This window comes from Mobula hypostoma, chromosome 11, assembly GCF_963921235.1.
Source record: "Mobula hypostoma chromosome 11, sMobHyp1.1, whole genome shotgun sequence".
NCBI lineage: Eukaryota > Metazoa > Chordata > Chondrichthyes > Myliobatiformes > Myliobatidae > Mobula > Mobula hypostoma.
In genome coordinates, this window is record NC_086107.1 from 73351675 (window position 1) to 73375502 (window position 23828).

The 23828-nt window shown below is 42.7% G+C and overlaps 1 protein-coding gene across 3 annotated transcripts in view; it reads right to left on the reverse strand.

Annotated features, from left to right (window-relative positions):
* The window catches only part of LOC134353822 (transmembrane protein 178B-like), a 112027-nt gene extending 88712 nt beyond the window's left edge, over positions 1-23315 (reverse strand). For 2 of the 3 annotated variants that reach the window (XM_063062258.1, XM_063062256.1), the window contains exon 1: positions 21447-22633. In XM_063062258.1, coding sequence (XP_062918328.1) covers positions 21447-21798 — 352 coding nt within the window. In that variant the 5' untranslated portion in view covers positions 21799-22633. Of the gene's footprint in view, positions 1-21446; positions 22634-23158 lie in introns of those variants that run through there. The other variant, XM_063062257.1, reaches the window with a different exon arrangement.
* Between the last annotated feature and the right edge of the window lie 513 nt (positions 23316-23828).

Here is a 23828-nt window from a genome sequence, read left to right on the forward strand (position 1 = left end):
GGTGAGAGAGATGATAAATCAGGTGAGAAAGATGATAAATCAGGTGAGAGAGAGATGATACATCAGGTGAGAGAGAGAGATGATACATCAGGTGAGAGAGAGATAATAAATCATGTGAGAGAGATGATAAATCAGGTGAGAGAGATAATAAATCAGGTGAGAGAGAGATAATAAATCAGGTGTGAGAGAGATAATAAATCAGGTGAGAGAGAGATGATAAATCAGGTGAGAGAGAGATAATAAATCAGGTGAGAGAGATGATAAATCGGGTGAGAGAGAGATGATAAATCGGGTGAGAGAGATGATAAATCAGGTGAGAGAGATAATAAATCAGATGAGAGAGATAATAAATCAGGTGAGAGAGAGATGATAAATCAGGTGAGAGAGATGATAAATCAGGTGAGAGAGAGATAATAAATCAGGTGAGAGAGATGATAAATCAGGTGAGAGAGAGATGATAAATCAGGTGAGAGAGAGATGATAAATCAGGTGAGAGAGAGATGATAAATCAGGTGAGAGAGAGATAATAAATCAGGTGAGAGAGATAATAAATCAGGTGAGAGAGATGATAAATCAGGTGAGAGAGAGATAATAAATCAGGTGAGAGAGAGATGATACATCAGGTGAGAGAGAGATGATACATCAGGTGAGAGAGATAATAAATCAGGTGAGAGAGAGATAATAAATCAGGTGAGAGAGATGATAAATCAGGTGAGAGAGAGATGATAAATCAGGTGAGAGAGAGATGATAAATCAGGTGAGAGAGATGATAAATCAGGTGAGAGAGATAATAAATCAGGTGAGAGAGATAATAAATCAGGTGAGAGAGAGATGATAAATCAGGTGAGAGAGATGATAAATCAGGTGAGAGAGATGATAAATCAGGTGAGAGAGATAATAAATCAGGTGAGAGAGAGATGATAAATCAGGTGAGAGAGAGATGATAAATCAGGTGAGAGAGATGATAAATCAGGTGAGAGAGAGATGATAAATCAGGTGAGAGAGATAATAAATCAGGTGAGAGAGATAATAAATCAGGTGAGAGAGAGATGATACATCAGGTGAGAGAGAGATGATACATCAGGTGTGAGAGACAATAAATCAGGTGAGAGAGAGATGATAAATCAGGTGAGAGAGAGATAATAAATCAGGTGAGAGAGAGATGATAAATCAGGTGAGAGAGAGATGATAAATCAGGTGAGAGAGAGATAATAAATCAGGTGAGAGAGAGATGATAAATCAGGTGAGAGAGGGTTGATAAATCAGGTGAGAGAGAGATGATAAATCAGGTGAGAGAGATGATAAATCAGGTGAGAGAGAGATGATAAATCAGGTGAGAGAGATAATAAATCAGGTGAGAGAGATGATAAATCAGGTGAGAGAGAGATGATAAATCAGGTGAGAGAGATAATAAATCTGGTGAGAGAGATGATAAATCAGGTGAGAGAGATGATAAATCAGGTGAGAGAGAGATGATACATCAGGTGAGAGAGAGATAATAAATCAGGTGAGAGAGATGATAAATCAGGTGAGAGAGATAATAAATCAGGTGAGAGAGAGATAATAAATCAGATGAGAGAGATAATAAATCAGGTGAGAGAGAGATGATAAATCAGGTGAGAGAGAGATAATAAATCAGGTGAGAGAGATGATAAATCAGGTGAGAGAGGGTTGATAAATCAGGTGAGAGAGGGATGATAAATCAGGTGAGAGAGAGAGATAATAAATCAGGTGAGAGAGATAATAAATCAGGTGAGAGAGATGATAAATCAGGTGAGAGAGAGATGATAAATCAGGTGAGAGAGATGATAAATCAGGTGAGAGAGAGATGATAAATCAGGTGAGAGAGATAATAAATCAGGTGAGAGAGATGATAAATCAGGTGAGAGAGAGATGATAAATCAGGTGAGAGAGATAATAAATCAGGTGAGAGAGATGATAAATCAGGTGAGAGAGATGATAAATCAGGTGAGAGAGAGATGATAAATCAGGTGAGAGAGAGAGATGATAAATCAGGTGAGAGAGAGATAATAAATCAGGTGAGAGAGATGATAAATCAGGTGAGAGAGAGATGATAAATCAGGTGAAAATGATAAATCAGGTGAGAGAGAGATGATAAATCAGGTGAGAGAGAGATGATAAATCAGGTGAGAGAGAGATAATAAATCAGGTGAGAGAGATGATAAATCAGGTGAGAGAGAGATAATAAATCAGGTGAGAGAGATGATACATCAGGTGAGAGAGAGATGATACATCAGGTGAGAGAGAGATGATAAATCAGGTGAGAGAGAGATAATAAATCAGATGAGAGAGATAATAAATCAGGTGAGAGAGAGATGATACATCAGGTGAGAGAGAGATAATAAATCAGGTGAGAGAAAGATAATAAATCAGGTGAGAGAGAGATGATACATCAGGTGAGAGAGAGATGATACATCAGGTGAGAGAGATGATAAATCAGGTGAGAGAGATAATAAATCAGGTGAGAGAGATAATAAATCAGGTGAGAGAGAGATGATAAATCAGGTGAGAGAGATGATAAATCAGGTGAGAGAGATGATAAATCAGGTGAGAGAGAGATGATAAATCAGGTGAGAGAGATGATAAATCAGGTGAGAGAGGGTTGATAAATCAGGTGAGAGAGGGATGATAAATCAGGTGAGAGAGAGATGATACATCAGGTGAGAGAGATGATAAATCAGGTGAGAGAGATAATAAATCAGGTGAGAGAGATAATAAATCAGGTGAGAGACAGATGATAAATCAGGTGAGAGAGGGTTGATAAATCAGGTGAGAGAGAGATAATAAATCAGGTGAGAGACAGATGATAAATCAGGTGAGAGAGAGATGATAAATCAGGTGAGAGAGAGAGATAATAAATCAGGTGAGAGACAGATGATAAATCAGGTGAGAGAGGGTTGATAAATCAGGTGAGAGAGAGATGATAAATCAGGTGAGAGAGATGATACATCAGGTGAGAGAGAGATGATAAATCAGGTGAGAGAGATAATAAATCTGGTGAGAGAGATGATAAATCAGGTGAGAGAGAGATGATAAATCAGGTGAGAGAGATAATAAATCAGGTGAGAGAGATGATAAATCAGGTGAGAGAGAGATGATAAATCAGGTGAGAGAGAGATAATAAATCAGGTGAGAGAGAGATAATAAATCAGGTGAGAGAGAGATAATAAATCAGGTGAGAGAGATGATAAATCAGGTGAGAGAGAGATGATAAATCAGGTGAGAGAGAGATAATAAATCAGGTGAGAGAGAGATAATAAATCAGGTGAGAGAGATAATAAATCAGGTGAGAGAGATGATAAATCGGGTGAGAGAGAGATCGGGTGAGGGAAAGATAATGAATCAGGTGAGAGAGAGATGATAAATCAGGTGAGAGAGAGATAATAAATCAGGTGAGAGAGATGATAAATCAGGTGAGAGAGAGATAATAAATCAGGTGAGAGAGAGATGATAAATCAGGTGAGAGAGATGATAAATCAGGTGAGAGAGAGATGATAAATCAGGTGAGAGAGAGATGATAAATCAGGTGAGAGAGATGATAAATCAGGTGAGAGAGATGATAAATCAGGTGAGAGAGAGATAATAAATCAGGTGAGAGAAAGATGATAAATCAGGTGAGAGAGGGTTGATAAATCAGGTGAGAGAGAGATGATACATCAGGTGAGAGTCAGATGATAAATCAGGTGAGAGAGAGATAATAAATCAGGTGAGAGAGATAATAAATCAGGTGAGAGAGAGATGATAAATCAGGTGAGAGAGAGATGATACATCAGGTGAGAGAGAGATGATACATCAGGTGAGAGAGATAATAAATCAGGTGAGAGAGGGTTGATAAATCAGGTGAGAGAGGGATGATAAATCAGGTGAGAGAGAGATGATAAATCAGGTGAGAGAGAGATGATAAATCAGGTGAGAGAGAGATGATAAATCAGGTGAGAGAGAGATGATAAATCAGGTGAGAGAGAGATGATAAATCAGGTGAGAGAGAGATGATAAATCAGGTGAGAGAGAGATAATAAATCAGGTGAGAGAGAGATGATAAATCAGGTGAGAGAGATAATAAATCAGGTGAGAGAGAGATAATAAATCAGGAGAGAGAGATAATAAATCAGGTGAGAGAGAGATGATAAATCAGGTGAGAGAGAGATAATAAATCAGGTGAGAGAGATGATAAATCAGGTGAGAGAGAGATGATAAATCAGGTGAGAGAGATGATAAATCAGGTGAGAGAGAGAGATAAATCAGGTGAGAGAGATGATAAATCAGGTGAGAGAGAGATAATAAATCAGGTGAGAGAGAGAGATGATACATCAGGTGAGAGAGAGATGATAAATCAGGTGAGAGAGGGATAATAAATCAGGTGAGAGAGAGATAAATCAGGTGAGAGAGAGATGATAAATCAGGTGAGAGAGGGTTGATAAATCAGGTGAGAGAGAGATAATAAATCAGGTGAGAGACAGATGATAAATCAGGTGAGAGAGAGATAATAAATCAGGTGAGAGAGATGATAAATCAGGTGAGAGAGATGATAAATCAGGTGAGAGAGAGATGATAAATCAGGTGAGAGAGAGATGATAAATCAGGTGAGAGAGATGATAAATCAGGTGAGAGAGATGATAAATCAGGTGAGAGAGAGATGATAAATCAGGTGAGAGAGAGATAATAAATCAGGTGAGAGAGATGATAAATCAGGTGAGAGAGATAATAAATCAGGTGAGAGAGAGATAATAAATCAGGTGTGAGAGAGATAATAAATCAGGTGAGAGAGAGATGATAAATCAGGTGAGAGAGAGATAATAAATCAGATGAGAGAGATGATAAATCAGGTGAGAGAGAGATGATAAATCAGGTGAGAGAGAGATAATAAATCAGATGAGAGAGATAATAAATCAGGTGAGAGAGAGAGATAATAAATCAGGTGAGAGAAGGTTTATAAATCAGGTGAGAGAGAAATAATAAATCAGGTGAGAGAGATGATAAATCAGGTGAGAGAGAGATGATAAATCAGGTGAGAGAGATAATAAATCAGGTGAGAGAGATGATAAATCAGGTGAGAGAGAGATGATAAATCAGGTGAGAGAGATAATAAATCAGGTGAGAGAGATGATAAATCAGGTGAGAGAGATGATAAATCAGGTGAGAGAGAGATGATAAATCAGGTGAGAGAGAGATGATAAATCAGGTGAGAGAGAGATAATAAATCAGGTGAGAGAGATGATAAATCAGGTGAGAGAGAGATGATAAATCAGGTGAGAGAGAGATGATAAATCAGGTGAGAGAGAGAGATAATAAATCAGGTGAGAGAGAGATGATAAATCAGGTGAGAGAGATGATAAATCAGGTGAGAGAGAGATAATAAATCAGGTGAGAGAGAGATGATACATCAGGTGAGAGAGAGATGATACATCAGGTGAGAGAGAGATGATAAATCAGGTGAGAGAGAGATAATAAATCAGGTGAGAGAGATGATAAATCAGGTGAGAGAGAGATGATACATCAGGTGAGAGAGAGATAATAAATCAGGTGAGAGAGAGATAATAAATCAGGTGAGAGAGAGATGATAAATCAGGTGAGAGAGAGATGATACATCAGGTGAGAGAGATGATAAATCAGGTGAGAGAGATAATAAATCAGGTGAGAGAGATAATAAATCAGGTGAGAGAGAGATGATAAATCAGGTGAGAGAGATGATAATACATCAGGTGAGAGAGAGATGATAAATCAGGTGAGAGAGAGATGATAAATCAGGTGAGAGAGATGATAAATCAGGTGAGAGAGGGTTGATAAATCAGGTGAGAGAGAGATGATAAATCAGGTGAGAGAGAGATGATAAATCAGGTGAGAGAGATGATAAATCAGGTGAGAGAGATAATAAATCAGGTGAGAGAGATAATAAATCAGGTGAGAGAGAGATGATAAATCAGGTGAGAGAGGGATGATAAATCAGGTGAGAGAGAGATAATAAATCAGGTGAGAGAGAGATGATAAATCAGGTGAGAGAGAGATGATAAATCAGGTGAGAGAGAGAGATAATAAATCAGGTGAGAGAGAGATGATAAATCAGGTGAGAGAGAGATGATAAATCAGGTGAGAGAGATGATAAATCAGGTGAGAGAGATGATAAATCAGGTGAGAGAGAGATGATAAATCAGGTGAGAGAGATAATAAATCAGGTGAGAGAGATGATAAATCAGGTGAGAGAGAGATGATAAATCAGGTGAGAGAGATAATAAATCAGGTGAGAGAGATGATAAATCAGGTGAGAGAGAGATGATAAATCAGGTGAGAGAGATGATAAATCAGGTGAGAGAGAGATGATAAATCAGGTGAGAGAGAGATAATAAATCAGGTGAGAGAGATGATAAATCAGGTGAGAGAGAGATGATAAATCAGGTGAGAGAGATGATAAATCAGGTGAGAGAGAGAGATAATAAATCAGGTGAGAGAGATGATAAATCAGGTGAGAGAGAGATAATAAATCAGGTGAGAGAGAGATGATAAATCAGGTGAGAGAGAGATGATAAATCAGGTGAGAGAGAGAGAGAGGTGAGAGAGATGATAAATCAGGTGAGAGAGAGATAATAAATCAGGTGAGAGAGATGATAAATCAGGTGAGAGAGAGATGATAAATCAGGTGAGAGAGAGATGATAAATCAGGTGAGAGAGATGATAAATCAGGTGAGAGAGAGATGATAAATCAGGTGAGAGAGAGATGATAAATCAGGTGAGAGAGATGATAAATCAGGTGAGAGAGATGATAAATCAGGTGAGAGAGAGATAATAAATCAGGTGAGAGAGAGATAATAAATCAGGTGAGAGAGGGTTGATAAATCAGGTGAGAGAGAGATGATAAATCAGGTGAGAGAGATGATAAATCAGGTGAGAGAGAGATGATAAATCAGGTGAGAGAGAGATAATAAATCAGGTGAGAGAGAGATGATAAATCAGGTGAGAGAGAGATGATAAATCAGGTGAGAGAGATAATAAATCTGGTGAGAGAGATGATAAATCAGGTGAGAGAGATGATAAATCAGGTGAGAGAGAGATGATAAATCAGGTGAGAGAGAGAGATAATAAATCAGGTGAGAGAGAGATGATAAATCAGGTGAGAGAGATGATAAATCAGGTGAGAGAGATGATAAATCAGGTGAGAGAGGGATAATAAATCAGTGTGAGAGAGATAATAAATCAGGTGAGAGAGAGATGATAAATCAGGTGAGAGAGAGATAATAAATCAGGTGAGAGAGATGATAAATCAGGTGAGAGAGAGATGATAAATCAGGTGAGAGATAGATGATAAATCAGGTGAGAGAGAGATAATAAATCAGGTGAGAGAGAGAGATAATAAATCAGGTGAGAGAGAGATAATAAATCAGGTGAGAGAGAGATGATAAATCAGGTGAGAGAGAGATAATAAATCAGGTGAGAGAGAGATGATAAATCAGGTGAGAGAGAGAGATGATAAATCAGGTGAGAGAGAGATGATAAATCAGGTGAGAGAGAGATAATAAATCAGGTGAGAGAGATGATAAATCAGGTGAGAGAGAGAGATAAATCAGGTGAGTGACAGATGATAAATCAGGTGAGAGAGACAGATGATACATCAGGTGAGAGAGAGATGATACATCAGGTGAGAGAGAGATAATAAATCAGGTGAGAGAGATGATAAATCAGGTGAGAGAGAGATGATAAATCAGGTGAGAGAGAGATGATAAATCAGGTGAGAGAGATGATAAATCAGGTGAGAGAGATAATAAATCAGGTGAGAGAGATAATAAATCAGGTGAGAGAGAGATGATAAATCAGGTGAGAGAGATGATAAATCAGGTGAGAGAGATGATAAATCAGGTGAGAGAGATAATAAATCAGGTGAGAGAGAGATAATAAATCAGGTGAGAGACAGATGATAAATCAGGTGAGAGAGATGATAAATCAGGTGAGAGAGAGATGATAAATCAGGTGAGAGAGATGATAAATCAGGTGAGAGAGATAATAAATCAGGTGAGAGAGAGATGATACATCAGGTGAGAGAGAGATGATACATCAGGTGTGAGAGATAATAAATCAGGTGAGAGAGAGATGATAAATCAGGTGAGAGAGAGATAATAAATCAGGTGAGAGAGAGATGATAAATCAGGTGAGAGAGAGATGATAAATCAGGTGAGAGAGAGATAATAAATCAGGTGAGAGAGAGATGATAAATCAGGTGAGAGAGGGTTGATAAATCAGGTGAGAGAGAGATGATAAATCAGGTGAGAGAGATGATAAATCAGGTGAGAGAGAGATGATAAATCAGGTGAGAGAGATAATAAATCAGGTGAGAGAGATGATAAATCAGGTGAGAGAGAGATGATAAATCAGGTGAGAGAGATAATAAATCAGGTGAGAGAGATGATAAATCAGGTGAGAGAGATGATAAATCAGGTGAGAGAGAGATGATAAATCAGGTGAGAGAGAGATAATAAATCAGGTGAGAGAGATGATAAATCAGGTGAGAGAGATAATAAATCAGGTGAGAGAGAGATAATAAATCAGATGAGAGAGATAATAAATCAGGTGAGAGAGAGATGATAAATCAGGTGAGAGAGAGATAATAAATCAGGTGAGAGAGATGATAAATCAGGTGAGAGAGGGATGATAAATCAGGTGAGAGAGAGATGATAAATCAGGTGAGAGAGAGATGATAATAAATCAGGTGAGAGAGAGAGATGATAAATCAGGTGAGAGAGGGATGATAAATCAGGTGAGAGAGATGATAAATCAGGTGAGAGAGATGATAAATCAGGTGAGAGAGAGATGATAAATCAGGTGAGAGAGATAATAAATCAGGTGAGAGAGATGATAAATCAGGTGAGAGAGAGATGATAAATCAGGTGAGAGAGATAATAAATCAGGTGAGAGAGATGATAAATCAGGTGAGAGAGATGATAAATCAGGTGAGAGAGAGATGATACATCAGGTGAGAGAGAGATGATACATCAGGTGAGAGAGAGATAATAAATCAGGTGAGAGAGATGATAAATCAGGTGAGAGAGAGATGATAAATCAGGTGAGAGAGAGATGATAAATCAGGTGAGAGAGAGATAATAAATCAGGTGAGAGAGATAATAAATCAGGTGAGAGAGATGATAAATCAGGTGAGAGAGAGATAATAAATCAGATGAGAGAGATAATAAATCAGGTGAGAGAGAGATGATAAATCAGGTGAGAGAGAGATGATAAATCAGGTGAGAGAGGGATAATAAATCAGGTGAGAGAGATGATAAATCAGGTGAGAGAGAGATGATACATCAGGTGAGAGAGAGATAATAAATCAGGTGAGAGAGAGATAATAAATCAGGTGAGAGAGAGATGATACATCAGGTGAGAGAGAGATGATACATCAGGTGAGAGAGATGATAAATCAGGTGAGAGAGATAATAAATCAGGTGAGAGAGATAATAAATCAGGTGAGAGAGAGATGATAAATCAGGTGAGAGAGATGATAAATCAGGTGAGAGAGATGATAAATCAGGTGAGAGAGAGATGATAAATCAGGTGAGAGAGATGATAAATCAGGTGAGAGAGGGATGATAAATCAGGTGAGAGAGAGATGATAAATCAGGTGAGAGAGAGATGATAAATCAGGTGAGAGAGATGATAAATCAGGTGAGAGAGATAATAAATCAGGTGAGAGAGATAATAAATCAGGTGAGAGACAGATGATAAATCAGGTGAGAGAGGGTTGATAAATCAGGTGAGAGAGAGATAATAAATCAGGTGAGAGAGAGATGATAAATCAGGTGAGAGAGAGATGATAAATCAGGTGAGAGAGAGAGATAATAAATCAGGTGAGAGAGAGATGATAAATCAGGTGAGAGAGAGATGATAAATCAGGTGAGAGAGAGATGATAAATCAGGTGAGAGAGATGATAAATCAGGTGAGAGAGAGATGATAAATCAGGTGAGAGAGATAATAAATCAGGTGAGAGAGATGATAAATCAGGTGAGAGAGAGATGATAAATCAGGTGAGAGAGATAATAAATCAGGTGAGAGAGATGATAAATCAGGTGAGAGAGAGATGATAAATCAGGTGAGAGAGATGATAAATCAGGTGAGAGAGAGAGATAATAAATCAGGTGAGAGAGAGATAATAAATCAGGTGAGAGAGATGATAAATCAGGTGAGAGAGATGATAAATCAGGTGAGAGAGAGAGATAATAAATCAGGTGAGAGAGAGATGATAAATCAGGTGAGAGAGAGATAATAAATCAGGTGAGAGAGAGATAATAAATCAGGTGAGAGAGAGATGATAAATCAGGTGAGAGAGAGATGATAAATCAGGTGAGAGAGAGATAATAAATCAGGTGAGAGAGATGATAAATCAGGTGAGAGAGAGATAATAAATCAGGTGAGAGAGAGATGATAAATCAGGTGAGAGAGATGATAAATCAGGTGAGAGAGAGATGATACATCAGGTGAGAGAGAGATGATAAATCAGGTGAGAGATGATAAATCAGGTGAGAGAGATGATAAATCAGGTGAGAGAGAGATAATAAATCAGGTGAGAGAGAGATAATAAATCAGGTGAGAGAAGGTTTATAAATCAGGTGAGAGAGAGATGATAAATCAGGTGAGAGAGATGATAAATCAGGTGAGAGAGAGATAATAAATCAGGTGAGAGAGATAATAAATCAGGTGAGAGAGAGATGATACATCAGGTGAGAGAGAGATGGTACATCAGGTGAGAGAGAGATGATACATCAGGTTAGAGAGATGATAAATCAGGTGAGAGAGGGTTGATAAATCAGGTGAGAGAGTGTTGATAAATCAGGTGAGAGAGAGAGATGATACATCAGGTGAGAGAGAGAGATGATACATCAGGTGAGAGAGAGATGATACATCAGGTGAGAGAGAGATGATAAATCAGGTGAGAGAGAGATGATAAATCAGGTGAGAGAGAGATGATAAATCAGGTGAGAGAGAGATGATAAATCAGGTGAGAGAGAGATGATAAATCAGGTGAGAGAGATGATAAATCAGGTGAGAGAGAGATGATAAATCAGGTGTGAGAGAGATGATAAATCAGGTGAGAGAGAGATGATAAATCAGGTGAGAGAGAGATAATAAATCAGGTGAGAGAGATGATAAATCAGGTGAGAGAGAGATGATAAATCAGGTGAGAGAGAGATGATAAATCAGGTGAGAGAGAGATAATAAATCAGGTGAGAGAGAGATGATAAATCAGGTGAGAGAGAGATGATACATCAGGTGAGAGAGAGATGATAAATCAGGTGAGAGAGAGATAATAAATCAGGTGAGAGAGATGATAAATCAGGTGAGAGAGAGATGATAAATCAGGTGAGAGAGGGATGATAAATCAGGTGAGAGAGAGATAATAAATCAGGTGAGAGAGAGATGATAAATCAGGTGAGAGAGAGATAATAAATCAGGTGAGAGAGAGATGATAAATCAGGTGAGAGAGAGATGATAAATCAGGTGAGAGAGAGATGGTACATCAGGTGAGAGAGAGATGATACATCAGGTTAGAGAGATGATAAATCAGGTGAGAGAGATGATAAATCAGGTGAGAGAGATGATAAATCAGGTGAGAGAGAGATGATAAATCAGGTGAGAGAGGGATGATAAATCAGGTGAGAGAGAGATGATAAATTGGGTGAGAGATGATAAATCAGGTGAGAGAGAGATAATAAATCAGGTGAGAGAGAGATAATAAATCAGGTGAGAGAGAGATGATAAATCAGGTGAGAGAGAGATAATAAATCAGGTGAGAGAGAGATGATAAATCAGGTGAGAGAGATGATAAATCAGGTGAGAGAGAGATGATAAATCAGGTGAGAGAGAGATAATAAATCAGGTGAGAGAGATGATAAATCAGGTGAGAGAGAGATGATAAATCAGGTGAGAGAGAGATGATACATCAGGTGAGAGAGAGATGATAAATCAGGTGAGAGAGATGATAAATCAGGTGAGAGAGATAATAAATCAGGTGAGAGAGAGATAATAAATCAGGTGAGAGAGAGATGATAAATCAGGTGAGAGAGAGATGATAAATCAGGTGAGAGAGAGATGATAAATCAGGTGAGAGAGAGATGATAAATCAGGTGAGAGAGAGATAATAAATCAGGTGAGAGAGAGATAATAAATCAGGTGAGAGAGAGAGATGATAAATCAGGTGAGAGAGAGATGATAAATCAGGTGAGAGAGAGATGATAAATCAGGTGAGAGAGAGATGATACATCAGGTGAGAGAGAGATAATAAATCAGGTGAGAGAGATGATAAATCAGGTGAGAGAGAGATGATAAATCAGGTGAGAGAGAGATAATAAATCAGGTGAGAGAGAGAGATAATAAATCAGGTGAGAGAGAGATGATAAATCAGGTGAGAGAGATGATAAATCAGGTGAGAGAGAGATGATACATCAGGTGAGAGAGAGATGATACATCAGGTGAGAGAGAGATGATAAATCAGGTGAGAGAGAGATGATAAATCAGGTGAGAGAGATAATAAATCAGGTGAGAGAGAGATGATAAATCAGGTGAGAGAGAGATGATAAATCAGGTGAGAGAGAGATGATAAATCAGGTGAGAGAGAGATGATAAATCAGGTGAGAGAGAGATGATAAATCAGGTGGGAGAGAGATGATAAATCAGTCAAGGTGTAAAATGTAACTCGATGGTCCGAATGGCCTCTCTCTGCTTCTATATCTTCTGATCTAAAGTGAGAGGTGTCAAAGAGTCTCAGCAAAGTGCAACGTGTATGTAGTGCCACACGGTGACTGGAGGACATGGAGGTGAGACCTGGTCTCCCACCTGTGCAGGAAACTCGCCAGGGTGCACTCATGAGGCTGAGGACTCTGAGGGTCACACACTCGGAGAGGAGTTACACTCTAGCTTAACGGTGTGTGGACAGAGAGAGAAGAGGCTGGCAGTATGCAGGTTGTCCAGGAGCCCACTGTGTTCACTACCACACCTTTCCCGCTTTGGATATTGGCAGGGCGATAGCTGTCAGAGAAATGTGACAGCATTGGGAGGCGAGACGGGAGAAAGAGGACGTTTGGTGGGCTGGGCGTCAGGAGCAGGCGGCCTCTGTTCCTGTGGCTGCGAGTGTGACTTTAGGGTGACACCATCCCTCCCCCACAACCCCTCCCACCAGTACCAGTCAAGGACATCAGTGAATGGCTGAAGGGGAGAGTGAAGTGATGCACATCAGTACTGAGACAGGGCAGGAGTGGGTATGAGCTCCAACTGGGAGGTCAAACCGCAGGATCTCAAAGTGTCAGGATACTCCCAGTGTCACACACCAGTGTGGTAGAGATGGAAAGGCACGTCGGATGAATGTGTGGCCAAGGAGCTGGTGCAGTAAGCGAGGATTCAAGACTTGAAACATGGGGATCTCTTCTGAGGTACAATTGAGAGATGGGAGCACCTGAACTGGAGGGGACCGATATACTGCCCTGAAGGCATGATAGGGCTGGTCTGTACTGGAATGGCAGGGGTTGGAGCTTTGAGCAGAAGAGTGACTGATGAGAAATCAGGGGATAACAACAGCAAAATTAGTTGCCAGTTTAGACGGGAGGCGGTAAAGAGAGAGAGGACCATTGGTTTAAACTGCATTTATTTCAAAGCAAGAGGCTTGACAGGTGAGGCAAATGGACTCAGGGCATGGATTTACTTTGGGTATTGGGATGTTCTAGCCATAACAGAAACATGACTGAGGAAAGGACAGGACTGGCAGTTCAATGTTCCAGGATACAGGTGTTACAGGTGTGACAGAGGTGCAGATATAAAAGGAGGGTGAGCTGCTTTCTGGGTGTAAGGTGAGCATAGTGTAACCTCCGTCCTTGTGGATGATACTCTTGGCGGATCGTGCAGACAGGTCATATGGAAAGAACTTAGAAATAAGAAAGCGATAGTCATTTTAGCCAACCCCTTCAACAGTACTCCCCCAGTAGTTCGAAGGAATCAGAGGAGCAGACATATAAAGACAGTGCAGCTTCTGTAGTTGTAAAAACATAACAGGGATGTATAAGGGGGAAAATTTAATTCCCTTGACATAGACTGGGCCATCCATAGTGTAAAAGGCTTGGATGGAGTGGAATTTATGAAATGTATCTAAGAAAGGTTCCTTTTTCAATACATAGAGGGACCTACAAGAGAGGACCTGCTCCTGGGAATGAGGCAGCTACGTCTGTGGGCAAGCCCTCCCTGTCCAATGACCATAATTCTAATAAATTTAAAGTAGTTATGGAGAAGGATAAGATTGGTTCACAGGTTAGGGTTTGAACTGGGGCAGGGCGAATTTTGAGTCATTAGGTGGGAGACCTTACGAGAGAAGTTAGCAGGGCAAAAAGTGGAAATGAAATGGATACCTCAGTTAAGCTGAGGCAAAATCCCATGAGATTCTATAAATACATTAAGAAAAAGGGGCTAGGGAAAGAATAGGTCTCTCTAAATATCAGTCTGTGTAGAAACATAGAAAACCTACAGCACAATACAGGCCCTTCAGCCCACAAAGCTGTGCTGAACATGTCCTTACCTGAGAAATTACCTAGGGTTACCCACAGCCCTCTATTTTTCTGAGCTCCAGGTACCTGTCCAGGAGTCTCTTAAAAGACCCTATCATATCCGCCTCCACCACCGTCACCAGCAGCCCATTCCACACACACACCACTCTCTGCGTAAAAACTTACCCCTGACATCTCCTCTGTACCTACTTCCAAGCACCTTAAAACTATGCCCTCTCATGCTAGCCACTTCAGCCCTGGGAAAAAGCCTCTGACTATCCACACGTGTGTGTGGAACCAAAGAAAATGAGAGAGGTTCTTAATGAACATTTTTCTTCAGTTTTTACTGTGGAGAAAATGATGGAGGCCAAAGAAATGAGTGGTGATGTCTTAGAATACATATGAATTAGCAGGGAATACATACTTGAGAACTTAAGATTCACTAAGGTGAGTTATTCCCCAGGGCCTGCTCTGGTGCATTCTTGGACCTATGGGAAGCTAGAGAAGAAATTGTCAAAGTCCCTGCAGAAACCTGCTTCATCTCTGGCCACAGGTGAGGTTCTAGAGAACAGGAGAGTGACTGATATGGAACCATTAGAGTGCAACACTGTTACAACTTGGAGCAACTTGAGCTCAATTCTGGTGCCTTTCTGTCAGGAGTCTCTGTCCCTCTTCCCTGGGGAATTCATGGGTGTACCCGGGTGCTCCGGTTTCCTCCAAAAGTCCAAAGACACACCGGGTAGATTAATTGTCAGTAATTAGTCATGGTAAGGTTAGGGTTAATCAGGTTTGTTGGGGCTTGCTGGTGCAGCTTGGCTGGAAGGGCCAGTAGAACCTTGTCTGTTTTGTATCGCTCAAGTAAAAAGCAATTTTAAAAAAATTACAGGCTGAATTTGACATTGGTGGTGGGTAAATTGCTGGAGGGCCTGGGTTACTGAGAGAGGATGTGCAGACTAGAACTTTATGGCCTGGAATGTGGGAGATTGAGGAGTAACTCAAAAGAGAAGCAGTGCCCAAAATGATAATGGGCGTAGATGGGGTGAAACAACACAGTATTTTCCCCAGGGAGAGGGTGTTGAAAACAAGAGGGCACAGGTTTAAGATCAGAGGTGAGAGACTTAAAAGGAACATCAGGGGAAACTCCTTCACACAACGGTTGTGGGAGGCACATTAGTAATGTTTAAAAGCGGTCTGGATAAGGAGATGGACAGGAGTTGTTCAGAGGACTATGGGCCAAATGTGGGTAGATGGATTAGCTCGCTGGGCAACATAATCAGCATGGGTGACTTGGACTGAAAGACCTGTCTTCATGCTGTAAGACTGACCATGGAGGGTCAGGTTGGTGGGGTAGATTGGAGGGTGTGACAGTGGACACAGTGGTTAATGCTTAAAGAAGCAACACAAGTGGACAACAGGAAAATTGGTTCAGCCATAGATCAAAGGAGGAAGTAGAGATAGTATTAGAATCTCAGGAAAAGATTCCTAGGTTGTCAGTTAAAACAGTAAACCTGAAGATCAGGAAGTTTGTAGAATAAAAATATCAGAGCAGGAGTAGGCCACACACCCTGCCCCACACTCAATATGATAATGGCTGACTTACCCCACAACTTGCCTTTTCCCTGCCATTTGCTCTTGGCCTTCAATTTCATGAACTTACAAAAGTTTATTTACCTCCTCTTTAAATACCCCTGATGATCCAGCCTCCATGATACCCTATGGCAGGGAATTCCAGAAGAGTTTACTGCCCCCTAATCTTGTAACTATGACCCCTCATGTGGGATTCTTCAGTACTGGAAATATCTCAAAAATGGGATGATTTATAATGAATAAATGGAGACAAAATCTCTTAAGAATGCTGGACAAACAAGGGCCCAGTGTAAATAAGGAAGTAAAGGGAATAAATACTAGTTCTAAATACTATTAAAGACATTGATGATCTAATAAACCCACAGGGACCAGATGATTTACATCAAACTTTTGAAAGAGGTGGCAGAAAAGATGGTTATTTATCTGGGTATCATCATCTTCCAACATTCTGTAACTCTGTAATGGGTCTTATAGATCAGAGGACAGCAAGTGTGACACAACAACTTTAAAGAAGGAGAGAGAAAGCATGAACTGCAGACTAGTTAACCTAATCACTATTATTGGGAAAATGCCGGAATGCTTAATAAAGAGCTTAATATCAAAACAATTCAGAAATGATGATTGAGCAGAGTCAAAATGGATTTATGAAAGAGAAGCTATCCTTGACTAATCTATTGGAGTTTTCTGTGGATCCAGTAGAATGGACAAATGTGGTGCAATTAGATTTTCGGAAAGCATTTGATAGAATCTTAAACAGAAGGGTGGTAAACAAAGTCAGAGCATATGAATTGAGAGTAATTACCAGCTTGGTAAATTGAAAGTTGATTCACAGAGAACGAGGAATATGAATACATGATTTAAGACTGGAAACTCTGACAGCTGGGGAACTGAGGACTTGTGGATAGTGAGGAAGGTCAAAGGATTCAGCAGGATATAAACCAGCTGGAAATATGGGAAGGTGGAGTCTAATCTGGACAAATATGAGGTCAAATAGGAGGAAAATACACAGTAAATGGAAGGACCTTTAGGATCATTGATGTACAGAGGGATTCAGGGAAAGTGGCAACAAGTAGATAGGATGGTAAAGAATAGGTATGGCAAACTTGTCTTCATCAGTCAGGAAGTCTAACTGTAGCTGTATAAAACTTTGGTTAGTCCACGTTTGGAGTACTGGGTGCAGTTATGGTCACCCCCATTACAGGAAGGATGTGGAAGCTTTGGAGAAGCTGCAGAAGAGGTTTGACAGGGTGCTGCATGGTTTAGAGGGCAAGAACTATGAGGAGAGATTGAACAATCTTGGGCTGTTTTCACTGGAAGACTAAAGGGAGACCTGATAGCATTTATAAAATTATGATTGGCACAGATAAGGTAGATAGCGTTTTCTTCAGGGTTAGAAATGTCAAATACTAGAGGACACAGGCTTAAGGAGAGATGGGATAGTTTAAAAGATATTTATGAGGCAAGTTTATTTTTACAAAGAGTGGTGGGTTCCCAAAAGCAGATATGAGAGTGGTGTTTAAACATTTAAACAGGCAGGGAATGGATGAATTTGCACCATGTGCAGGCAGATGGAATTAGTTGGAAACAGTATCAGGACTGACATAGCCATCAAAAGCTAAAGAGCCTTAAACTGTGCTGACACGAGGAAATCTGCAGATGTTGGAATTTCAAGCAACACACATAAAAATTGCTGGTGAACGCAGCAGGCCAGGCAGCATCTCTAGGAAGAGGTACAGTAGACGTTTCAGGCCGAGACCCTTCGTCAGGATTAACTGAAGGAAGAGTTAGTAAGAGATTTGAAAGTGGGAGGGGGAGGGGGAGATCTGAAATGATAGGAGAAGACAGGAGGGGGAGGGATGGAGTCACGAGCTGGACAGTTGATTGGCAAAAGGGATATGAGAGGATCATGGGACAGGAGGCCCAGGGAGAAGGAAAAAGGGGGGGGGGGGGAACCCAGAGGATGGGCAATGGGTATAGTGAGAAGGACAGAGGGAGAAAAAGGAGAGAGAGAAAAAGAATGTGTGTATATAAATAAATAAATAATGGATGGGGTACATTTACTTCTCAAACTTCCACTAATGCCCCACCTCCCCCTCGTACCCCAACCGTTATTTATTTATTTATATACACACATTTTCTCCCTCTGTCCCCCTCACTATACCCCTTACCCATCCTCTGGTTTTTTCCCCGCTCCCCCTTTTCTTTCTCCCTAGGCCTCCTGTCCCATGATCCTCTCATATCCCTTTTGCCAATCAACTGTCCATCTCTTGGCTCCATCCCTCCCCCTCCTGTCTCCTTCTATCAGTTCGGATCTCCCCCTCCCCCTCCCACTTTCAAATCTCTTACTATCTCTTCTTTCAGTTAGTCCTGACGAAGGGTCTCGGCCCGAAATGTCGACTGTACCTCTTCCTAGAGATGCTGCCTGGCCTGCTGCGTTCACCAGCAACTTTTATGTGTTAAACTGTACTGACCCATTTTATGTTACAGCTAATTCACAATCTAAACTAGAGATTAACTTTATTTGTCACATGTACATCGAATGTACATGTACAGTGAAATGCATCATTTACATTAATCAAATCTGCAAGGATTGTGCTGGGGCACCAGGCTTCCAGTGCCAACATAGTATGCCCACAACTTACCGACCCTAGCCCCAAGCTAAGTTTGCTGATGACATAGAACAAAGTGGGAAAGTGAATATTGATGATGATTCTAAAAGGGATTTGGACAAGATGAGGGAGTGGGCCTGCAGTAGTATGCCCAATCCCTCATCTTGTCCAAATAGTGGAAACAGTGAGGGTCAAATAAAAAATAATATTATTTTAGAAATGGTGAGGAATTGGGAGATGCTCAGCAACATGTTCTTGTAAACATTACTGAGGATTAACAGATGCATCAGGCAGTCCAAAAGTTAAATGGAAAGTTGGACTTTATTGCAGATGAATACTGTATTACAAGAAATAAAATCAGAAAATGCTTGTGGAAAGAGTCAATATTTCAGATTAAAGACCCATTGTTAGAATATGGCCAAGTGTTTTCTAGAGTTTTCTGATTTTTTTTTTCGAGTTTTCAGCACCTACATTTTTCTTTGGGTTTTTATTTGAACACAAAGGCAAAGAAGTCTTCCTGCATTTATGTGGAGCATCAGCAAGACCACACCTGGGCGATCATCTACAGCGTAGGTATCATCATCCATTTCAAAAGAGATGAATAGAGAAATCAGGAGTATGGAGGTAGGCAGGGAAATGGAGTTGAGGTAGAAAATTGGCCACAATCATGTTGAAGCAAGGGACCAATTGGACTATTGTTGCTCCTGTGTGGTATCTCCTTCTGTTCCCAGCCATTCACCCTATCACTCTGCTCTACACCAACCACTAACACTAATATTGTTTGAGGAGATTTGATATGTCACCAAAAACATTTGCAAATTTCTACAGATGTACTGTGGAGAGCATTCCAACTGGCTGCATCACCGTATGGTACGGGGGAGGGGGGTTTGCTACTGCATAGGATCGAAGTAAGCTGCAGAGAGTTGTAATCTCAGTCAGCTCCATCATGGGCACTGGTCACCATAGTATCCAGGACATCTTCAAGGAGTGATGTCTCAAAAAGCTGGCATCTGTCATTAAGGACCCCCATCGCCCAGGGCATGCCCTTTTCTCACTGTTACCATCAGGAAGGAGGTACATACTCAGCGATTCAGGAACAGCTTCTTCCCCTCTGCCATCCAATTTCTGAATGGACAGTGAACCCATGAACACTACCTCATTACTTCTTTGCACTACTTATTTAATTTCAAAAAAATATATATATACTGTAATTCACAGTTTTTGCTCTATTATTATGTATTGCAATGTACTGCTGCCACAAAGTAAACAAATTTCTCAACATATGCCAGTGATATTAAACCTGATTCTGCATCCACTTTCATTCAGTTGATGTTTTATCCCCGTCATCCCCCACCTGTGCTCTCATATATATTTCCCCATAATTAATGTGCTCTCTGCCCCATAGCATCCTTCCCCTCTTTCCATCCGCTCACCCTTCCCACTCACTCACACTGCCTCATTTCACCTTTCTGTGTCCTCAGTCCCTCTGCCCCATCATGCTGGGCTCCTACACTGTCATATTCAGAATATCCACACCTCTTCCTCTTTTTTCATCTTTGTATTCATATATAATTGATGCTCCCTCTACCCCGCACCTTTTCCTCAAACAGCTCACCACCCCTCCCTCCAAACCCCAATCCCCCGCCCTCTAGCCCCACCTAATCCCCCACCCTCTACACTAACTCCCTACACCAACTCATCCCCTTCACGTCCTTTCCCTCCCTGTCCTCTACCCTCCTTCAAACCCCACCTTCTCCCTCCCCTCCCTCTACACCTTCCTGTACACTCTCTACCCTTGATACGACCCCCCATTTCGCCGTCCCTCCCCATTCTCCTCCTACCTCCGCTTCTTCCCTATCTCTATTCTGCCCACTCCCCAACCACCCCCTTCTACCCCGCCCCTTCACTCGTTTTACATCTGTCTCCCCCTTCCACTATCACTTACCCTATCCCCTGAGCCCTCTTGACCCATCCCACGTCCCGTCCATCTATCCTCCCTCTATTCCCACCATTTTCTATATACCACACCCCATTCACCGCCCCTCCCCCTACTACAGCGTCCGCACCCCGCCTCCCACTACCACCCACTCCGTATCCTGCGCCCTCTCTCTAGATCCCACCCTATTCCCTACCCCTCCATTCTCTCCTTATATGTCTCTTTCCTAGCGTTAGTTACTTTGCACCAGCTGATCAGACAGTAGAGCACAGCTCCAACCAACACCTTCCCCCCTACAACGGCAGCACTTTGCTTCAGTCGCGATAATATTTACAATTGGTCGATTCTGCGGCCCCCAGCGAATAAGTGAGGAAAAGAGCGGGATTCAAGCCCCCGTAACAATCCCAACCTCCCCCACCCCCCAATCAGGGCTGTGGCGGGGAGAGGAGGGCGAGGTACCCATCCCCCGTGCTGAGCCACGAACAGTCTTTTCCCACCAGTCCCATTTTGCACACTTGCCCCCTTCATTCATTTGCTTCGTTAAAAATAATCCAAGACCCGTCCCAAAGAGAGTCTAAATTCATTCTCCTGAACCACGGGCGGCTTCAGCACCTCGGCCAGCGACCGAGAGGGAGACGCGCATCCCGCCCCACCCTGTCTCTACCCTCGGGCCGGCAGCCAAGCTCTTTAGGAAGGGGTCGATCTCAGCCTTCCCCCCTCCCCGCTTATCTCCCACCAAGCCTACCGTTCTCGCCTTTTGCCGGAACACCCTGGTCACAACTCACCCTTGAAGATGAGCTCCTCGGTGTCCTGGTCGAAGTCTTGGCGGTGGCATTTTCTCCAGAGGCCCAGCACGGTGGAGTTGAACTGGCGGCTGCAGTGGGAGTCCACCGGGGCAGATCCCAGGAAGAACCTCTTGGAGCGGTGCAGCGGTGACTGGCGCAGGGGCAGGTTCTGGCTTGGGATGTAGATGAAGCCCGGGTCCTTCCTCTTGTTGGCGTAGTTCTTGCAGCGGTCGCGATGCCTCCGCGCGTCTGTCTCATACCAGTAGTCTGTGCAGATGGCCATTGTGAGGAGGCCGAGAGCGCACAGAGCCAACAGCAGACCGGCCCCCGTCAGCAGCCTCATCGCCGCCATCTTCACTCGGCTGCAGGGCGGACACCAGCCCCTCACAGCCCGGCCATTGCCCGAAGCCCAGCTCGGCCCGGCCGCCGCTGACTACACCCGGCACACCAAGGGTCCCACTGCGGGCGGGATAACAGGTCCCGAAGCAGCCCCAGCCCACCCTAGTCCGAACAGCTCATACCAAGTTCTCAGCCCAGTGCCGTCTAGTTCAGCCAAGGCTGACGAGCACAGAGCCGAGTTGGTCCTGTCCAACCCAGCCCAGGTTAACACACACCGATCTCACCTTAGTCCGGGTTAATGGGTACCGAACAGCCTGGGAAACCCTGGCTCGGCCCAAGTCCGAGAAAAAGCATAACCAATCAAATCCAGTCCAATATAGTTCAGCCCAGGGGATAACAGGGACCGAAACGAGTCGGTCTAATACAACCCCGTCCGGGTAACCCAAACCACCTTAGTCTGAGTAGCATAAGCAGTTCCAACCAAGCCTAGTTCAGTCTTGGTTAACGCACACCGAGGTGAACCCATCCAACCCAGCCTTGGCAAAAGATACACTGAGCCCACCCTAGTTACAGGTGCCAAACTACACTCAGTCGACCCGAGTCAACCCGGGTTAGTACACGCCCGGCCAGCTCCAGTCCTGTGCAGTCTAGTTCTACTCGGAGTAACAGTCACCGAGCAGACCCGAGTTCGAGTAACACACACGGTTCTAATCACTGCCTACTGCAATCCGGTCCGGACATCCATCCAACCCAGGTAACCCACGCCGGACCGACCCGAGGTAATGGGTCCAGAACCAACCCTCGCCCAGTTCGATCCGGCGGAACAGACGCCGGGCCCATCCAGTCAAACCAGGGTAAAACAAGCCAAGAAGCCTCCTGCCTGGGGTCAGAAGCCGCTCCCAAGCCCGGAGAGGAGAACAAAGGGGAGCGGGAACTGCTGCAGACTCAGACAGACAGATACATACACACACACACACACAGACACACACACACACACCCTCCCCAGACCGCCTGCGGGGGCGATCGGTGGTTCCCCACCCAGCTCCGGTTACTGTCCTCCCCACACTCTACCGCTCAGCAACGCGCTGATGACAGCTCCGCCCAACATCCGAGGCAGTGTGCACCTCCCCTCCCGCAGACCCTGTCTGTTCCCGCATCCGCACCCTCTGGCAGTGCAACCGCACGTGACCGGGCACCGGGGAAACCGAAATCGGGACAAACCCCCGCCTAAACACAGAAAAAGGAGTTAGTTTAGTGGCGACGCGACTCGGCCGTGTGACCTGCTGATACGCCCAGACAAGGCAAACTCCAGCCTGAGATGCATCTCAGGTACGCAATGTTGCCAACACCTACCAGCTGAAGGGTACACTTACATAACGGGTTCGTCTGATCACTTGATACACTGCCACCTAATTCACTTTTCCACCACATGAAAGACGGAGCCATCCAGTCACAGTCTATTGCAGGCGGGGTACCGGCTGAGCCGAGGATAACACATTTATTAGAGCCGTACGCAATGGAGAGTGCTCAGCGGAAGTACGAGGACAGCAAAGGGTTAATTGAATCAAAATCCACTGGTAACCCTGCCAAGGTTTGCTGTACCGAACGGGTCGATACAGTGAACTGAACATGGCGGTTCTTGGGCGTGGGGATTTATACTATAACATTGGATTGATTCACAGCTAACCGAGGAACTGTCAGCGTAAAACATGGTAAACCAGGGGCGATTTCCTTATATTGATTGTGCACTAACTGAATTCTGACACCCTTGGATGACAAGTTTCCAAATGATGAGACCCGGACCTATGTATGCTCACGGCAACAATAACCCCAAAAGTTCAGGTAATAAGCAAAGACGATGAAATGGCCGTTTGGCTACCACTCGTTCATGTGGCCTCTGTTTCTCTCTGCTCTGAGCTGCTGGACCGGTCTACAGCATTCTAAAGGGGGAATTATGACTGCAAGGAAAACATGGTTGAGAGCTTAACTTCCAAGGATGCACCTCGTATCAAAAGGACCAGCGGGTAAGCAGAGGGGGTGGAG